Below are 20,311 nucleotides of genomic sequence, written 5' to 3'. Positions count from 1 at the left end.
GCGGTCCACTGGTTAAGACTCTGCACTCCCACTGCACGAAGCAGGGGTTCGATCCCTGGTCGTGGAACTAGGATCCTGCATGCTACACAGTGCAGCCAAAAAAAAAAAACCAACAAACTCCCCATGATGCCATTTGCTACAAGGTACTTACTGTCTCAAAGGACACTTAGTAATATAAAGTTTCCATAAACAAGAATGCATGAGTTCCTAAATAAAAATGAATAATTTCTAATTGTCATGAATCAACCAAAAGAAAGGTAAATCCTCAAGCAAAATATATATAAAACCAATTCTTCATGGAAAGGATACAGATCTGTGAAAATTGTAGGCAGGCTTCACTGTAAAACAAAATCAAACAGAAAATCACTAGATGAATACAAGTACTTCCCAAATATTGAGTTGTTTTTATAAAAATTTACTGTAGCAATTACAAGTGTTTTTCTGAAACTATTAGTTCCTTTCATAGCCATCAACTGAAAGAGGAAAAACGTAATCCTTATCTCACAGACCTTTTATGGTTTGTTTTATAATTTTCATATTAAAGAGCACTTGTTCTTGCAACCCACAAACTGGTGGCCAGATCTGGCACCTAAAAAGCAACTTAGCATCTTCCCCATGTGGCTTCCTCAGCAGCAAGTATTTCTGAATACAGTATCTTAACTTGTAATAAGAAGATATTAATACCTGTGACTTATTTGTGCAAGTGATAATACTTTATAACAACAAAGGATTCAAAACAACCTAAATATCCACCAATAAAAACTGATGAATCATGCAATTACAAAAAGGAAAAAGGCATAAAAAAGTATGTCAAACTACTACCATTTTTGTAAAAAAGGGGAGGAAAACAAATATATTTTCTTGATTTGGTTGCCTCCAGAGAAGAGAACTGGGTGGTCAAGGACAGGGATGGGAGAGAGACTTTACACTACAATACGAATAAAAGACACTGATCAATGTAGATGAGTAATTCCAAGAATCAAATTAATGCTTCTAAGAACCAGAAATTTGTTTCATTTTCTCTGAATATAAGGCATGATTCTCATAAAAACATCTGAAAACACAAAAAGTATAAAGAAAAAAATTACCAAGAATCCTACCTTCTCAGAAATAACCACTGTAAACTTTTGATGCATTTCCTACCAATCTATTTTCAATGCAGGACATAACATAAACTAACATGTTCCTAGAACATTAGGTAGCTTTGTTATTATTATATAATAAATAAAATTTACTTTTCATAATTTAAAAGACACACTAGATTCTATTAGTAGACTGTCCATAATGAAACAAACATCAACCATCACTATACACAGGTATCCCTGCATCTGCTAATAGAAATTTGTTTTTAAAAATACTGGATTAAAAAAAAAATAAATAAATAAATAAAAATACTGGATATATCAGTCTGTATATAAATCTCAACAATTCTGAAATTCTCATTTCTTCCACATTCCCAATAAACCTCTACATTCCTCCTGCCATTACTGACTCTAAAAGGTGCTTCTGGAAGATAATGAACAATATCAATGACACAGTAGACTCTTTTAAAAAACAATTACAGCTCAATAAATATATAGTTCAGTAACTGCTGCTGTTGTGAGGCAGACTATACTATGATTTGCTTTGTGATGTTTTGTTAATAAAGAAAATTTTTAAATAAGAAGTTTACAAACTTATAAGTAAATTTCTGAATATTTTAATCTTGACAGTAATTTTCATTTTGATATTACCAATATCAAAAAGACAGAACTACCACTTTAAAACTGCTAATGAATTAATGTTTCCAGGCATTTATCATTGATGGCTGCTGCTAACATCATAAAGAGAAACAACAGAGCATTATGTACCCTCTAATGGAAGAATGGAAGACTTACCACCATCTATGAAGTAGTCTTAAGGGGGAAAAAACCTAACCTGAATCCAACTGTCACTTTACAGAAAATAGAGGACAGAGTAATAAACTAAATGACACTAACAGAGCTGCAATGAACAAAACCCGTACTGTAGGAAACTACATAACAAATGACCCGGTTTCCCAAAAAAATAAACTGCAAAGAAAAAGACAAAGAGAGAGACATAGAGGCGAAGCCTACAGAGTAAGAGACTTGAGAGAGATCAATGCATCACAATGTGTGGACCTTGATGGATCCTGAACCAAACTGTAATAAATTAAATTAATAATAAAACCATGACTGATGAGAGAACTGAAAATTTGAACACTGAGTAGATATTTCAAGTTAAGAAATTAGATTCATTTTTGAAGTATTACAGTTATGTTAAAAAAATTAAGAATCCTTATCTTTCAGAGACATACCAAATATTTATAGATGAAGTGATATGATGAGATTTATTTCAAAATTATATAAAAAAAAATTATATGGGATGAGTTGAAGTGGGTGAGGGAATAGATGAACAAGACTGACCATGAGTTGATAACTGTCAAAGTAGCTGACAGTACAAGGGGGTTCATTACACTACTCAAGCACTTTTGTGTGTGTCTGAAATTCTCTATCCGCCCCCCCCAAAAAAATTTAACGGGGGGAAGAGGGATGTTTTAACAAATAAAACAGACTTGTGGTTATCAGGTCCTACAATGGACCTATAAATGTCCTTATTCTTATTGAATAAAACGGTTCCATTTTCAAAAATAGGATCCAAAAGAGTGGTCAACCTTTCAGAGATATTTCAGGACCACAGTTCCTTTGCCTTACTGGGGCATGTCACATAGTTACTTGGTAGACCAAGAATTCATAAGTTTTTCAGTATGATATAATGATGAACTTGAAAAATGGCAATCAGAATTTAAGTCCCTAAAATGTCTTAGACAAAAATCAACATTCTTATAGTCTAAGAGTATCACCATAAATCACAACCAAAGACAATGGTTAAAACATTTTTTAATTACAAGATTAAAACATAAGCAAACCTTTTGGTATCGATTTTAATAGCAACAAAACTGTTTGAAGATGCTTCTGTCACTTTCTCATCTTCCCAACTTGCAGCCATCTGTATAGACTGCTCATCATCACCTGTAAAACATTTCAAGCATTCTTAAAACATAAGGAAAGTATCTGCTGATTCTTTTCCCTGGAAATCTGGAACTTCAAATAAAATGCAATCTCACAAATAATATTTTCTACCAAATTTGAAAACTGAATTTTCCATAAATGAAAAGTGTGACTTATATGCGTTGTTAACATAAATAAAAAGTAATGAGGGCTTCCCTGGTGGCGCAGTGGTTGAGAGTCCGCCTGCCGATGCAGGGGACGCAGGTTCGTGCCCCGGTCCGGGAAGGTCCCACATGCCGCGGAGCGGCTAGGCCCGTGAGCCATGGCCGCTGAGCCTGCGCGTCCGGAGCCTGTGCTCCACAATGGGAGAGGCCACGGCAGTGAGAGGCCCGCATACCGCAAAAAAAAAAAAAAAAAAAAAAAAAGTAATAAACAAAATACTGCTATTTAGATTATACAAAGTGTTTTCTAAATGAAGACATCCGAATTATGATGCAAATATTATCACAATAATTAGAAGTCATGGGCAGAAATGTGACTACTTTGGCTTTTCTACATATGATTTTAGAAAATAAATGTACAATACTTTTCCTTTATGCAGCATCTTTCTGTTGAGTTCAATGTCCTCCACACACACCCCACTTATTTTCCAGAATTCCTCCAAGGTAGACAGAAGCAGGTGCAATCCTGTCTGCAGTTTTGGACCTGTCTTTTGTTATAGGCATACTAATTATAAAAGTTACACCGATCCAAAACTAATTTATGGTGACAGAATTCAGCACGGTGGCTACTTTGGTAGAGCTACTACTGATTGGGAAGGAGGATGGAGGAGGCTCTGGGGTCTTGGAAATGTTTATGTCATTTCTTTTAATTTTTATTTTATATTAGAGCATAGTTGATTAACAATGTTGTGTTAGTTTCAGGTCTACAGCAAAGTGATTCAGTTATACATATACATGGATCTATTCTTTTTCAAATTCTTTTCCCATTTAGGTTGTTACAGAATATTGAGCAGAGTTCCCTGCGCTATACCATAGGTCCTTGTTGGTTATCCATTTGAAATACAGTAGTGTGTACATGTCAATCCCAAACTCCCAATCTATCCCTACCCCCCTGTTCCCCCCTGGTAACCATAAATTCATTCTCTGTGAATCTGTTTCTAGTTTGTAAATAAGTTCATTTGCATCATTTGTTTTTCAGATTCCACATATAAGTAATATCATATGATAGGAAATGTTTATATCTTATCTGAACGATAGTTACACAAGTGTATTCATCTATAAAAATTCATCTAGTTGTTCACTGAATACATTTCATTTAATATACTGTATGCCATACCTCAGGGACAAAATGTTTTAAAAGTTATACCTATCAAGAGATTATTTCCATTTTAGACTTGTAATATCCAGATTTTGGCATAACCACTTAGTGGGCAAAGGGAAACTTACCTGAGTTAAGTCACTGAAAAATATTTCTGAAGTTAGCAGAGCTAAGTGCTTTTTCAAAGGTGAGCAACCTTTGCCAATTTATGCTTAAAAAGGCTTCAGGTCACATTTTTTGCTTTACAAAAATGAGATCTTTCTATACCTACTCTTTTGTAAGCCGCTTTCTTCCCATGTGTGTTCCCGCCTTCCCCAATTCAATCCACCCTTAGCCTTCCCCATTTCAGTTATCTGTTAGTGGGTAACACCATCCTTTCAGTTCTCAGGCCAAAAAGTTTAGTTATTCTTGCCTTCAACTGACGGCATCTCCAAAATATATCCAGGGACTTCCCCGGCAGTCCAGTGGTTAAGACTCTGCGCTTCCACTGCAGCGGGTGCAGGTTCGATCCCTGGTAGGGGAACTAATATCCCGCATGCTGTGTGGCACGGCCATAATATTAAATAATAATAAATAAATAAATAAATATATATATATATATATATATATATATATATTTTTTTTTTTTTTAAAGCACCTTTCTTTAAAAAGTCAGATCAGGGACTTCCCTGGCAGTCCAGTGGTTAGGACTCCATGCTCTCACTGCTGAGGGCCAGGGTTCAATTTCAATCCCTGGTGGGGGAGCTAAGATCCCACAAACTGTGTGGCGCAGCCAAAAATAAAATAAAATAAAAAGTCAGATTACATCAACCCTCTGATCAAAATTCTACAATAGCTCCCTATTTCTCTCAGAGTAAAAGCAAAAGTCCTTACAAATGACCTCAGGCCTTCAGTTACCTCTCTGACCTCATTTCCTTTTATTTTTTTGCTGTTGCTTTCCTTCCTATCCCTTTCCTTTCTATTCCTCAAATATTAAAGACATTCTTGCCATAGGTCTGTGTACTAGTTGTTTCCTCTGCCTGGAATATTCTTCCCCCAGCGACCTACACAGTTAACTCTCAACTCCCTTAAGTCCTTGCTCAAATATTATCTTCTCAATACAAACTTTCCCTAATCACTACCTTAAAATTAAACACTTCAGGGAGTTCCCTGGTGGTCCAGTGGTTAGGACTTGGTGCTTTCACTGAGGGGACCCAGGTTCAATCCCTGGTCGGGGAACTACGATCCCACTAGCTGCAGAGCATGGCAAAAAAATAAAATAAAATAAAATTACACACTTCAGATATTCCCAAAGCTCCCTCATTTCCTGCCTTTTTTTTCTGTAATGCTTATCACCTTCTAATAGACTATGCATTTTACTTATTACGTTTACTGTTTATTGTCTGTCTCCCTGCACTAGAATGTATGTTCCATGAGAGCAAGGACTGTTATTTACTGATATAACTCAAATGCCTACAACAGGACCTGGCCTACAGTAAAATACCTGGAATATAGCAGGCTCTCAATAAGTATTTTGTGGAATGAATAGCTAAATTTCTGGTATCTAATATTCAGTAATAAGGGGCTTGAGAAATCTGGCCACGGAAAAGTAGACAGGGACTAGAATGCATCCACAGACCCAAGACCAAAAGAATGCCCATTAGCAGACCCCTAGATGTTGAAGCAGCGAACGGGAAAACTATCATTTGCAGTGAGATCATTCTGAGCACATCTTCAGACACTATGGGGTGAGGAGAGATGTAAAATTCCAAGTAAATGACAGGATTATCAACCTAGAAGATAGCTATATAGGAACATTTTTACTAAACTTAGAGAAGGCTGTGAGGTGATAGGGATCTTTTTCGTTCATTCTTTCTTTCATACATTCACTATTTTATTCCACATTTACGTTGTGCTAGGCACTGAGCTACAAACTAAATATAAAACAAATGAGATACTGTATGCCCTCAGTGGAGCTTAAAATCTAAAGATATAAAAAAAAGTACTTGTTTGGTAACTCTAAGTAGTTATAGTGTGTAACGCACTGAAGAAAAAAAACAAGGCCTCTTTAGATTGGTCAGGGAAGCCCTCTCTGAGGTGATATTTAAGGTGAGACCTAAAGGATGCAAGAGCTGAGCCATGCCACAAGCCAGAAGAGTTCACTACACAGAAGGAATTTCCATGTAGGGAAAGGGCTGTGTGATTACGAGTGTTGTGAACAACAGGGCGCAGGAGACAAGATGAGACTGAAGAGTTAAGGGTCCAGAGATGACGCTCACACTTAGGTTTCTCCAACTGGATGTAAGGTGGTGCCATTTACTTAGAACACTGGGGGGAAAAAACAGGTTCAAGCAGTAATACTTTTAGGCTTGAGAATCCTGTGAGGCATCCAAGTGGGGATGTCAAGTTGGTGCCTGGAAGGATGGATCTGCCACTTCTCAGGCCGATGTCCTTCACTCCCTCACCCATGCTGTATGATGTGGATAGGGTCTCAAGTGTTCCATCCCCACTAGCAATGTCTGTCCATGAGTCAGGCTAGTGCAGCAGCAGCTGCTTGACCAACAGAAATGGAAGACTGAACGGAATTACATTAACTCAGCAAGAGTTATCTTAACACTGCTGGGTGGGATTATTAATTGCCAACTTCAGTACCTTTAGTTTCTTATTTTTAATCAAATTATGAACTATGCTGTGGAGTTAAGTGGGCCAAAGATTTTAGGAGAAAACATTACATCCTTGGTGGTATGAGCAGTATCCAAAAGTAAAGCCACTTAAAAGAATAGTACAGGGCTTCCCTGGTGGCACAGTGGTTCAGAGTCCACCTGCCGATGCAGGGGACACGGGTTCGTGCCCTGGTCCGGGAGGATCTCACATGCCACGGAGCAGCTAGGCCTGTGAGCCATGGCTGCTGAGCCTGCGCGTCCGGAGCCTGTGCTCTGCAACAGGAGAGGCCACAACAGTGAGAGGCCCACGTACCTCCCCCCCCCCAAAAAAAAGAATGGTACAAACTCTGAAGCAAAGAGCTGCAGACCCTAAAATCAGTAACTCCAACCTAGAAAAACGCAACTGGTCAAAACCTAAAGGTTTTTTTAGTCTATTTTAACCAAAAAAAGAGGCATGAAATAGTGTCTGTCAGTCACAGAGATTTTAGCCAACTAGCAACACTAGTCAGTGAACCCACACCTCTACTTCAGAATCCTTGTCAGATTATTCTGTCTTCCCAAGAATAGAATCAAAATCTTCTTCAGTTTTATTTCTTTCAACTTACACAGCTATAATACTTTGAAAATCCTTGTTAACTCGTTGACTTAACTAGTAGTAATCTCTCTAGTCTCTTAACATCACTCCTACATATTCTTTAATTCATCCATGAAAATTTCAGTAAAATATAAACAATCTACCTAAAATGCTTCCCACTTGAGTGGTTATATGAAGCAAAGATTACCCTTAAGACCACTCCTTCCAACTATAAAGACTCCTTCCAACTATTATATCTTTTTAATTTTCAGTGAGTTGGTATATTACTATCGAGGTCTCAGACCTAAGAAAATCATGAGTTCTGGCTGTATTCTTCAAAGTCAAGAACAGAGGTCTAAGCAATCTGTAAGTGTTGCAGTTTCATGACTCCACTGTCTACATACTCCTGGAGTGACACTAATCCTACCTAATCTTGGAGATTAACTTCCTAAAACTCTAGAAAAACCAACAGTATTTTCAATGAGTCAAAGGACTGACTCCTTCGGCAGACTGCTAACAGTCCTCCTGCAAACATTCAACAGTCACTGATATTCTAAAAGCATACAACAGGGCTTCCCTGGTGGCGCAGTGGTTAAGAATCCGCCTGCCAATGCAGGGGACACGGGTTCAAGCCCTGGTCGGGGAAGATCTCACATGCCGTGGAGCAACTAAGCCCGTGCACCACAACTACTAAGCCTGTGCTCTACAGCCCAAGAGCCACAACTACTGAGCCTGCGCTCTAGAGCCCAAGAGCCACAACTACTGAGCCCATGTGCCACAACTACTGAAGCTCCTGTGCCTAGAGCCCGTGCTCCACAACAAGAGAAGTCACCACAATGAGAAGCCTGTGCACTGCAATGAAGAGTAGCCCCGGCTCACCACAACTAGAGAAAGCCTGCACACAGCAACGAAGACCCAATGCAGCCAAAGATAAAATAAATAAAATAAATAAATGTATAAAAGAAAAAAATAAATAAAAGTATAGATACATGCTCATCAGTAAAAAGTTAATTGAAGAATGTATGTATTATATATACACACAAAGCCCCAAAGATCTATAACTTTATTTTTCTATTGTAATAATTAGCACTACTGTTTCCAAATGGGTTTCCAAATATTTGTTAATTAAATCTAGCATTTCTTCTTTCAAATTAACTGGTTAGCCCAGGAGTGCCTTGTAGGAACCTTTGGATACCATCAAATGTGTTTTCTGTTTAAAAATATGACTACCATAATCCTAGATTTCTTGATTTCTACACCAATTTCAATTACTACCTAAATTCTACAACTGTTCAGCTTTTTTCTTGAGAAACAAAAAAGACACTTTTTTTTTTGAAGCTGCTAAAAAAAAATCTGTCAGGACAAGATATAAATCCTTTTTGTGACACTGGTGTATGTCATTTAACCACTGTGGACTTAAGTTCCCTCATCTATAAAATGGGCATAATAAGCCCTGTTTTACCAACTGCCAGGATCAACTGAGATTATATATGAAAAACACAACTTAAAATGTCATTAAAACTATTACTGTACTCTTAATAAGCATACTAAGTATCATTAATTTTCCTTCCCCCCCCTTTTTTAATAAATCAGGACTACTTTTTAAAAAATAAATGTATTTAATTAATTTATTTATTTTTGGCTGCATTGCATCTTCATTGCTGCGCGGGGGCTTTCTCCAGTTACAAAGAGCGGGGACTACTCTTCTTTGCGGTGCAAGGGCTTCTCACTGCAGTGGCTTCTCTTGTTGCAGAGCATAGGCTCTAGGCACATGGGCTCAGTAGTTGCGGCTTGCGGGCTCTAGAGCGCAGGCTCAGTAGTTGTGGCACACGGACTTAGCTGCTCCGCGGCATGTGACATCTTCCCAGACCAGGGATCGAGCCTGTGTCCCCTGCACTGGCAGGCAGATTCCTAACGACTGTGCCACCAGGGAAGCCCTCCTTTCCCTTTTAATCCACTTATTTCCTTAAAAGTTTACCGCAGTTACTTATTTATGTGAAATATAACTCTAAAAAAGCGTAAGAGAATGTAAACTACTCCAGCTCTTCTAATTAACAGCACTGGGCTTACATTTTAGCATAATTTAAAACAATTCAAAATTCTAAATTTAATGTTAAATGAAATTCATATTCCAGCAACTTGCTCTTCACTGCAGTGCACAAAGTTATAGGGCTATTACCTAGCCTTCCAAGTCATGAGTTAATGATGAATAAACCGTTACTAAACACAAATAGTTGAAATAATACACCTCAAATTAACGGTAGTCACAAACACTGATTTGGTTCATGTAATGAGGACCAGCAAAACCTCACAGAAGCAAAGGTTTACGGTAAATCTAGATTTCAGTAATAAAATACGGAGCAAAATAACCCAGAGCAACACGGCGTAAATGAGTTAGTACACCTTCTGAAACTGTAGCTATGAGACTAGGAAGACAACAAAAAGAACCAAGGCAAAAAAAAAAAAAAAAAAAAGAACCAAGGCTGGTGTGTCTACTTCTTCTAAACAAATGGTTAAAAAAAAAATCAACTTGCAAGAAAACAATTATTCCACATTAGATTCACCACTCCCATATCACTGTAAAAAAAAATCAAACCTATATAGACCTCAAAAGTTTGCGTTTCAGGAACATACGAAAGCCAGTAACCGTGGACATCAGGTGCTTTCTCTTTGTTGATTACCGATGACACAGCTTTCTTCCTGACAGCCCACAACTAATTACAAGTAAAACTGCCTGCCTAATGGCCCGTCTCTCTTCCCACCTACACACTAACTACACGGGCGTTAAAGCCTCCCGAAGTGGATCCTCGGGGACAGAGCGCCCTACCCGGGGGGCCCGGGAGGCGGCGGTGGCGTCAGTGTACGCGCGGGGTCAGGCTCGGCGGGGTGCTGCGGGCTGCGCGGCGAGGGCCTGCTCCACCCGTCCCCTCGCCCCGCGCAGGGAGGTGACCGCGGGACTCGGCGCGCTTTGGGGGCGAGGCCGGGGCCGTGCCTTCCGCCGGGGGCCGGGAGAAGCGCGCGGTGGGGGCCAGGCCCGGTGCGCTCCAAACGGACGGGGGAGGAGCTGAGACGCCAGGGAGACGGGCAGCCCGGGCCTCTCGGCGACCGGAGGAAAGGCTGGGGGCCCCTGGGATTAGAAGTAGGCCGGAGGGGGTGTCCCGGCCACGTCTCGGGCCCTCGCCTCCTTCACCTGCCACGAACACCACGAAGACCGCGCCGCTCCTCTTGGCCGACGCGATGGCGGCCGGAATGGCGCCCTGGAACCACAGCATCGCTGCCCTCGGGCACAGGCGCTCGCTCAGTGTGTTGTCGCCTCGGTCCCGGAGCTGGCCCCGCCCTCTCCGTCGTTGGGCCCCGCGGCCCGCCTCCGGCTCCGCACCGGCGCGCAAGCCCGTCAGCGGCCCCCAAGACGTGCGCAAGCGCGCAGGCCTAGGCGCACCCCGCGACACATGACGCCACGCGTCGCCGTCGGCACCGCGCCCCCGTGCCTTGTCTCGTTGGCAAGTCGGTGCCTGCGGGCGCCCGCGACGCCGCAGGCCCTGCAGTCGCGGAAGTGGAAGGAGGCAGCGGAAAGGCTGACTAATCGTTAAGTGGCGGCGGCGGCGCCTTCCTGAGGCATGACGGGAATTGTAGTCTTCTTAGGCTTGGTTCCTTTAATGTGGGAAATGTCACTGTGGTTTCCCGGGCACGGCTAAGGGGGCAGTAGTGAGAACCACTTCACAATCTATAAAGAGAAGTGGCTCTAGTCACCGGGAGATGCCATTCTCGGCATTTCTGAGACCTTAAATGTGGAGGACATCATCCCCGCCCCGCGTCCAGAGCCTGTGCTCCGCAACGGGAGAGACCACAGCAGTGAGAGGCCCGCGTACTGCAAAAAAAAAAAAAAGAGACACATGGAAGAAAGCACAACGCTTCTCCGTGTGCATATGCTGCCTGGTACTGCTATGGCCAGAGGAACGACATTGCCAACTCTGTGAGAATGGTAGAATGGAATATGGAAAGCACCCGTGTCTGTGATGACTCAAGTCCTGTCTTGTGGGAGAACAACTGTCCTCATAGGTTAGGCTATTCTGTAAGTTGGATATTGCTTCTTGTAATCACCACCATTCTAAACAAACTGGGATGGGATCCAGAGCACAGGCAGACAGAAGAGATACCCCTTCCATATTAAGGAAGAAGAGCAAAAAAATAACTTTGGACATAAAGAAGGTTATAAGTTTCAGGACAGTAAGTTGAGGAAGTTTTCATCTGAATGCTGGACCCTATGAAGGAGAGGTCATTTGCTGAGAGTGATGGGGGAGGTAAGGAAATTGGCACCTTGAAGTTCAGAGCAACGTCTGAAATAATATTGAGGAGTGTTGAAAGGCAAGGGCCGAGGGAAACAGTGTGCCAGGCAGTGCTGAGGGCCCAGTGAGATTGGTGGCCCCGATTTTTCCCAGTTGTGTGATTTTCTTCAGTGATCACTCAGTTCCTGGGGTACAGGCGCTGAGGATGTGGAGACTTGGATTTACATAGGGCCTAGACAGCACGAGAAAGGGCAAAGGAACAAGGGAATTGAGGAGATTAGCAAGAGTGAGCAATGTGATGGACCAGGGAATCTAAGCTGAGTGGGAAGGCAAGTGAGGGCAGAAAGGAGACCGTGGATACCAAAAATAAATAAGTCAGGTTGGGGGCAGGCAATGGCCTGGAGGGCAAGGGGTAGGCAAGAGACTCATCAGCAATATGGGATTTTATTTTAATTTTATTTATTTATTTATTTTTTGGCCACGCCGCGCGGCTTGCGGGATCTTAGATCCCCGACCGGTGCTCCCAGTAGTGGAAGCGCGCAGTCCTAACCACTGGACTGCCAGAGAAGTCCCCAGCAATATGGGATTTTAAAATGGTCAATCTTCTGAGTGCGGGGGAAAAACAAACCTAGTCAGGAATTATAGAAATTCCTGATTTCTTTGCCATTCTTGAGTTTAGAAGTCCAATATTGTCGAATTCAATGAGAAGTATCCCTTACTGAATCAACATAACCTTCTTTCTTCTGTCACAGAGAGTGAAACTAGAGTCTCCTCCCATTACTCTATGTGCAACCAGCCACAGCAATCTGTCAGTTCCTTTATGTTATCTGAAATCCTTTCCATTTCAATGTAGCGGATGCTATGCTGCCCCGCCCAGAGCCCCACTTCACAGCCATGGTGCTCGCTCCCCCAGCTGCTGGGATGTCGGCTGCTGAAGGCTCTAAACCGCGTCCTTCTCTGAGAGTTGCGCTCAGCTGAGGGCACAAAGGCCTGGGACGCTTGCCTCATTAGGCTTCTGGAGAGCCTCCAGTCTCCAGCCGTCCCCCTGGAATCACCCTAAGCCTCTGTTACCTCTGCATTTTACCAGTGTTGTTACGGATGTACTTTACATTACATGTAATGAATAAACTGATAAACTCCCCACAAGCAGATCTTCTCTCAGTCACGGAACCCAAATGAGGCAGAACCCCAGTCGCCTGAAAGACTCATACAGCTTTCCTCACTGCTCTTTCTGCTTTCTTTCCAGTGCATCCCATACAATGATGTCGCAGCCAACTTCCCTACCCCCCACCACAAACTATTTTCAGCATTTTTGTTCAGCTTAAAAATCCTTACTGGCCCTGTAGTACCTCTAAAAATAAAGTACAGATCTGTAGCTCAACATTCAAAATCCTCTACAACTTGGCTCCAACACTGCTTTTCCAACATTCGTTCTTCTACTTCCCCACCTGACCTCTCTGGGCCAACCAGACTATTCTATCCACTGTCTATCCAGGCCATGTTCCTTGCCATCTCTGCTTTGGTTCATTGGTTCCTCTTGCATGGAATTCTCTCCTTTCTCTCAGTCAACACATATTTGAGTGCCCACATGGGACAGGATGTAGGCCAGGAGCTTGGAAGAGAAATATTGGTTGACTGAAAGATACTATTTTTGCCCTCAAAAAGCTTACAGTCTAGCCACTGGGAGAAACCGATACGTAAATAGGTGACCATAATACATCGGTTTGGGTAAAATGAAAGAACCATGTATAGGGTATTATAGAGAGGAAGGGAGGGACAGGGATGCCCTTTTGGAGGAAGTGGCATCAGCCCTGTTTTTCAAATGGACCTGAATCACTGATGAAAATTATAGCTCAATTTTATAGTCAGACCCGTTGAGCAGAAGCTTGTTTATTGGTGTGCAGCTGGCAACCTATGGAATGAGTTATGTCCCGTTCTTTTCTGTTCTTTTCCAAGCCCACCACTCCACCTCGCTCTAGAGATAAAAGACTTCCCATGAGCTGGGTTCCAAGGATTTATGGGCTTCTTCGGTGCAGAAAGATGGGCCTCACTGCCATGAGCTCTTCTCTGAGGGATGGTAGACACCGGGCCTGTTCCCAGGCCCAGAGGCCGTGAAGACAAAGACCAGGTTTCGGTTGGTGTGTCTCTGACCATTGCAAGAACCCCAGCCCAACAGCCTGACCCACCTGCTTGGCTCCAGTGTGAGTTCTCAAAGTCCAGCTTCTTGTCATCACAGACAGGTAGTTCATAGTCGTTCTGGGCTGAGATGGGGAACCCTCCCAGTTGGCTGACCATGAATTCTCTGGCTTTCTACCTCTCCAATCTGTCAGTTCTCTGTGACCCGTTCCTATGTGCTGCTTCAGGTTTGCTGACAGAGTTCCTACGGCCCTTTACCCAGCACAGGGGCAAACCACGGTGGCCGCTGTGTCACCATGCTGCTCAGTGCCAGCTTCCATCTAAGAGACTGGAAGACAGCTGGTCAGGGAAAGTGGCACATCTGGAGTGCAGTTTCTCATGGCCATTCTATCCTGTGAATATTTTATTTTATATATATATTTAAATTCCTGGATTTATGTTTTCTTTCCTCCAAAAGATGAGAAGCAGCAGCTCTACTTAGTTTTCTTTTCCCCACAATGCCTTGTGTCCTTTGCAGATTGAATGAGTTTTTAGGGTCATGAGGTTAAAGGTTCCCCGCTACAAAGGTTTTATTTCAATTTGCACAGATAAAAACCTATCACAAACTGAATTCTTAACTCTGGTCACTCAGATATATTCCAATATTCATAAGAAGGTGGAAGGTTCAGTGCCAGCCCTTTACCATTGCTTGAAAAAGAAAGCAAACTGTATTTCTTACTGAAGCTTGACATGTAAATCCCACACCATGCTTTAAAAAAAAAAAAAAAAAGACATTTTTTTGTTCCGTAGAAACTTGCACCTGTTTACCACCAGAGGAGGCTGTATGACTTACGTATTGCAAAGCTACTTATATAAAAAACATGTAAAGGAAAAAAATAGTCTCTGTTCTTGCTTTTTCATGAGTGAAAAAGGGGAAGTGTAAAAAAAGTAAGTTGCTTATGGAAAGCATACTCACTCACCTATAAACCAAGAAGAAGATAGTTTAGTTACTGTACGAGGCTTATGGATGCACATGAAATTTAAAAAGGAAAGAAGAGGGACTTCCCTGGTGGTCCAGTCGTTAAGAATCTGCCTTCCAATGCAGGGGACGTGGGTTTGATCCCTGGTTGGGGAACTAAGATCCCACATGCCGCGGAGCAACTAAGCCCTCAACTAGAGAGCCCCGTGTGCTGCAGGCTACAGAACCCCACAACTAGAGAGAAGCCTGTGCGCCACAATGAAGAGCCCGTGCGCCGCAGCGAAAGATCCCGTGATCCCGCGTGCTGCGACTAAGACCCGACGCAGCCAAAAATTTTAAAATAAATAAATAAATAAATATAAAAAAAGGGAAGAAGAAATATTTGAATATGTTGTAAGCTTCACTCACAACAATCAAATTTTCATAAGTAAAGACAGGGTGGTACTCCTCTCTGGCTTCTCCTATAGATCCAGGTGAATAAGACAAATAAAAAATGGCAGTCAAGGGACTTCCCTGGTGGTCCAGCACTTAAGACTCCACGCTTCCACTGTGGTGGTGGGGGGAGCGGGTTCGATCCCTGGTCGGGGAACTAAGATCCCACATGCCACATGGTGCAGCCAAAAAAAAAAAAATGGCAATCAACACAGACATAGAGAGTAGACTTGTGGTTTCTAAGGGGGAGGGGGTGGGGGAGGGATGGACTGGGAGTTTGGGATCAGCAGATGCAAATTATTATATAGAGAATGGGTAAGATGCAACAACATCTGTATAAGATGCAATGGATAAGATGCAACAAGGTCCTACTGTATAGCACAGGGAGCCATCCTGTGATACACCATAATGGAAAAGAACACGAAAAAGAATGTATATATATGTATAACTGAATCATTTTGCTGTACAGCAGAAATTAACACAACATTGTAAATCAACTATACTTCAATAAAATAATTTTTTTTTTAATGGCAGTCATTACTTTGGCAAGGCTTAAAGCAGTAACTTAAGCAGTTAGGTCCATGAACCCTGGAGTCAGCTGCCTGTTTCAGGTATACAGCCAACACTCACTAGCTGTGTGACCCTGGGCAAATTTCCTCACCTCTCTGATACTTCAGTTGCCTCACTGTAAACTGAGATAATAATAGAATTTACCTTTCAGGGCTACTGTGATGATTAAATAGGAACCCTTGTAAGTGTTTAGCAAGTGCTTGGCACATGCTAATTAACTGCTTTACAAATGTTAGCTATTATTTCTCCCTGCCTGCCAAAACTGTGCTTGAGAAAAATATACATGTGCCTTTCAGGATTCAAAGCTTTTGACTCAGCCAGATCATTTCTTCATTTAATCACGGGACAAATATTTACTGAGAAAGGCACTGGTGGGAGCTGGGGATGTATTAGTAAACAAAAGCCATAGATGTATTTCCTGCCCTGAAGATTACATACTGATGGATAGAAAAATATTAAGGAACTAATTGGCCAATTACTCATATAATTACCATTGTGATTACTGCTTTGAAGAGAAAGTACAGGATATTATTAGAGTTATTACTGGCAGAAATGACTTAGTCTGGAGGACTGAATTAAGGAGCTCTGGAGGAAGAGCAGGCTATCTGAAGGAAGAGATACTTGAGGTGGGATGTGAAGTGTGAGTACAAATGAACAGAAATTGGAGGGTGGGGGGGAAGAACAAATGTTCCAGGCAGAGGGTACATTACACGTGGGAAAAAAACAATCCTCAAATTTCAGTGGCTAAACCCAAGAAAGGTTTATTTCTCATTCACTTCATGGACAAATGTCAGTCAGAGGCGTAAGGGGGTGGTTGTGCGAGGGGTTTTGCCCCATCCAGTCGTTAAGAACTCTTGAATCCTCCCGTTAGCGGCTCTTCCATTTCCTGGCATCCCGGAGATCTCCCTGACATCCTATACGTGCAGCCAACAAGCAAATTTCAGTGTCTACAGATCACCTGGAGATCAGGTTAAAAACACAGATTCTGGGCTTCCCTGGTGGCGCAGTGGTTAAGGATCCGCCTGTCAATGCAGGAGACACGGGTTCGAGCCCTGGTCCGGGAAGATCCCACATACCGTGGAGCAACTAAGCCCGTGCGCCACAACTACTGAACCTGCACCCTAGAGCCCACGAGCCACAGCTACTGAGCCTGCACTCTAGAGCCCGTGCGCCACAACTACTGAGCCTGTGCCCTGGAGCCTTCGAGCCACAGCTACTGAAGCCTGTGCGCCTAGAGCCCGTGCTCTGCAACAAGAGAAGCTACCGCAATGAGAACCCGCGCACAGCAACAAAGACCCAACGCAGCCATAAATAAATAAATAAATAAATAAATAAATAAATTTAAAACAACAATTAAAAAACCCACACAGATTCTGATCCAAGTTGGTCTGGGGGTGGATATGAGATACTGCATGTGTATCAAGCTGTCTGGTGATACTGATTGCTGCCTGGTTTCTAGCCCCCCACTCTGATTAGCAAGAGCAGGGAGAATCTCTTAGAAGGTGTTAGGGGCCAAGCACAGAGGGGCATGCATCATTTCTACTTAAATTTCACTGGCCAAAACTCAGACACATGGCACATCTAGGTGCAGGGGCTGGAAAACCTAGTCTGACAACGTGCCAAGGAAGAGAGACATCCACCTCCTACCACAGTTTGCTGAAACACTAACCAACCTCTGCCACAGATGGGGAAAATCCCAGTGTCTGGCAGAAGATCACCACTTTACAGAACCCAGAGACAAGACAGCATGGCATGTTCGAGGAACTTAGGGAAGTCCAGTGTGACTAGAACCTAGGAAGGGAGAAGGCAAGTGCCAAGTAAGCCTGGAGACGTAGGTAGGCAAGGGTCAGAGCATGCAAGACCCGGGAAGTGATAAAGATTTTGGACAGTGAAAAGTCATGTGGCTATTGAACATTTGAAATGTGGCTAGTGCAACCGAGGAACTGAATTGCTTTTTTATTTAATTTTAATTAATAAATTTACTAGCTACATGTGGCTTGTAGCTACCATTTTGGATAGCACAGCTTCAGGAATTGGAATAAAATGTTCACATGGGAAGATAACCAACAACACTTCACTTGACAGTATAGGATCAAAACCAAATAAGTCACATAGTACAGTATACACTATGTTATACTGCAGGGTAGAAGAGACTGCAGATGAAGACAGTTAATCCTGATGATATTGAGAGTCCCTGCATCCAGCCATACCCGAAGCATCTATCCCTCATCTTTTCAATTACAGTGAGCCAATAAATTCCCTTGGTTACTTGAACCCCTTTGAGTTGGGTTTTTATAACTTTAAGCACTATAAACAGTACAGTGTCTACATGTAAGTGTTCAAGAAGCATCAGATGTTATTTTTATCTCAGTAGACTTGAGTAACCAGGTAAAATCCCAAATGGAGTCCTGACAGGTAGAAGATAATAGCGCAAACAGTAGAATCCACTCCAGCCAGTTTAAACAAAAGTAATTAATTCAAGGTTACCTGCTCACAGACCCTCAGGAAGATGAGACTGAGCAGTTTTGAAATCTCCTGGGATTGCACACAGAAACAATCCAACTACGGATACAACGAGGAATTCTGTGTAGAGCCTGCTTCTTCCCCTGCTCTCTTCCTAATCAGATTCTCCTGGATGTGAGCGTGGCTGGTGGAGCCCCAGATCGCATGTCCAGATCACAGCTTTTCTGAGCAAAAGTGAACTTGAGAATTGAGTCATCCCAGCTGCTCTTTTGGGGTAGAAAGACTTGTAATGTGGGATTTGCCCAAATATAGGAAGGGTATTTAAAAGGTCTAAATTTGACAGATGACCACAAAGGACGATGATGTCTTGGTGAAAGTGGAATGTAGGATAATGTAGACAACAATTGAAGAGGAATAGCTCAAGGATATATTGTATTGATGTGACATTGCAGGGGCCCAAATATGAATGTTTTGTTGGCTTTTGTCCTTGAGTTATTTGAATAAGCTTTTTCCTTTTTTCACGTGGGGTTAATAAAGCTAGTGATATGCCACAGATGTATGTATGATTCCCAATGACTTGTGAGTTTTCTCATAACCAGGATTAATAATAACCTCCTTCTCCCAGGAGATCAATGCAAGTCCCAGCTCTAGCCATGTGGTTTGAGTTATTTGTCTGAAAATAGGAATGCCTTAGTGCTTTGCTACTTAAAGTGTGGTCAGAGTACCAGCAGCAGCATCAACTTTTGCAATCTCAAGCCCCACCCCAGACCTACTGAATCAAGATCTGCACTTTAACCAGATTTCCCAGGGGACTCATATGCACATTTCATTCCACTTCCTCTTGTGACCAACCAGCCCATCTCTGAAGACCAGCCCCTACCTCAACCCAACCTCAGCCATTAAGGAGCTAAGTGCCAAGATAGCCAGAGCAGGGCATGTGAATCATGCTTCTGTTCCATTCCCTCCCATCTCCTGACAGCACTTATGGGGAGAGGTCCAGACCAGAATAATAACCAGGATTCTCCTGATCCTCTCTCTCAAACAGTCAACAGATATTTGTTGAACAACTAATGGGTGCATGGGAATACAGCCACAAGCAAGGTAAGATCTTTGATCTCATGGAAGTTGTATTCTAGTGGTAGAGACAAAATAAACAAACAAAAGACCTGATAGTGATGATAAGCAGAAAATTGAGATAAAGTGATTGTGTTTGGGTGGTTACATTAGATCGGGTGGCTCATAAAGATTTTTCTGCTGAAGTGACATTTATATGAAAGATAAAGGTGCTGGTCAGGAACAGAGCATTCCAAAAAAGAGGGAAAGAACAAGTACAAATGTCCTGGGGTGACATAAGATCAGAGATGTAGGCAGGGCTAGATTGAGTTTTGTAAACCAAGATATTTTAATAGTAGGAGGTCACTGAGGGATTTGGGGCATGGGAAATGACATAAGTTGATTATCTTTTAGGTCATTCTGGCTCTGTGAAGATATGGGAACAAGAGTGGAAGCTGTGAGACCGGTTAGGAAGGTCATTTCAGTTCAACACAGGATGATGACAGCTTGGACCAGGGTGGTGGTAATGAAGATGAAGAGAATCCTCAGTATCCTGAGGGAAACTTCAGGATTTGGTTTGGAGGCAAAGTCAGTGGGGATTTTTTTTAACTTTTTTTTTTGTCTGCACTGTGTGGCTTGCGGGATCTTAGTTCCCCGACCATGCATGGAACCCGTGCCCCGTGCAGTAGAAACATGAAACCTTAACCACTGGACGGCCAGGGAAGTCCCTCAGTGGGGATTTTTATTGGGTATTTGTGCTTGTGGTAAATTGTTTCCAAAGATGACTGCAACCATTATCTTCCATCCTACATGCCTTTTTGTGGCTTATCTCATCAAGAGGTAGGGTTTATTTCCTCTGCTGTGAG

At 42.4% G+C, this 20,311-nt stretch overlaps 1 protein-coding gene across 2 annotated transcripts in view; it reads right to left on the bottom strand.

Annotated features, from left to right (window-relative positions):
* Positions 1-10,819, bottom strand: part of UBXN4 (UBX domain protein 4) — a gene marked incomplete at its 5' end in the record, with an annotated part of 32,316 nt that extends 21,497 nt beyond the window's left edge. For both annotated transcript variants that reach the window (XM_079710720.1, XM_079710719.1), the window contains 3 exons: positions 310-338; positions 2,930-3,032; positions 10,738-10,819. In XM_079710720.1, the coding sequence (XP_079566846.1) occupies positions 310-338; positions 2,930-3,032; positions 10,738-10,819 (214 nt within the window). The remainder of the gene's footprint in view (positions 1-309; positions 339-2,929; positions 3,033-10,737) is intronic.
* Positions 10,820-20,311: the final 9,492 nt, after the last annotated feature.

The sequence above is a fragment of the Hyperoodon ampullatus genome (assembly GCF_949752795.1).
Source record: "Hyperoodon ampullatus genome assembly, chromosome: 8".
Taxonomy (NCBI): Eukaryota; Metazoa; Chordata; class Mammalia; order Artiodactyla; family Ziphiidae; genus Hyperoodon; species Hyperoodon ampullatus.
The sequence above is the reverse complement of the archived record's forward strand: the minus strand, read 5'-3'. Positions and strand labels throughout refer to the sequence as shown.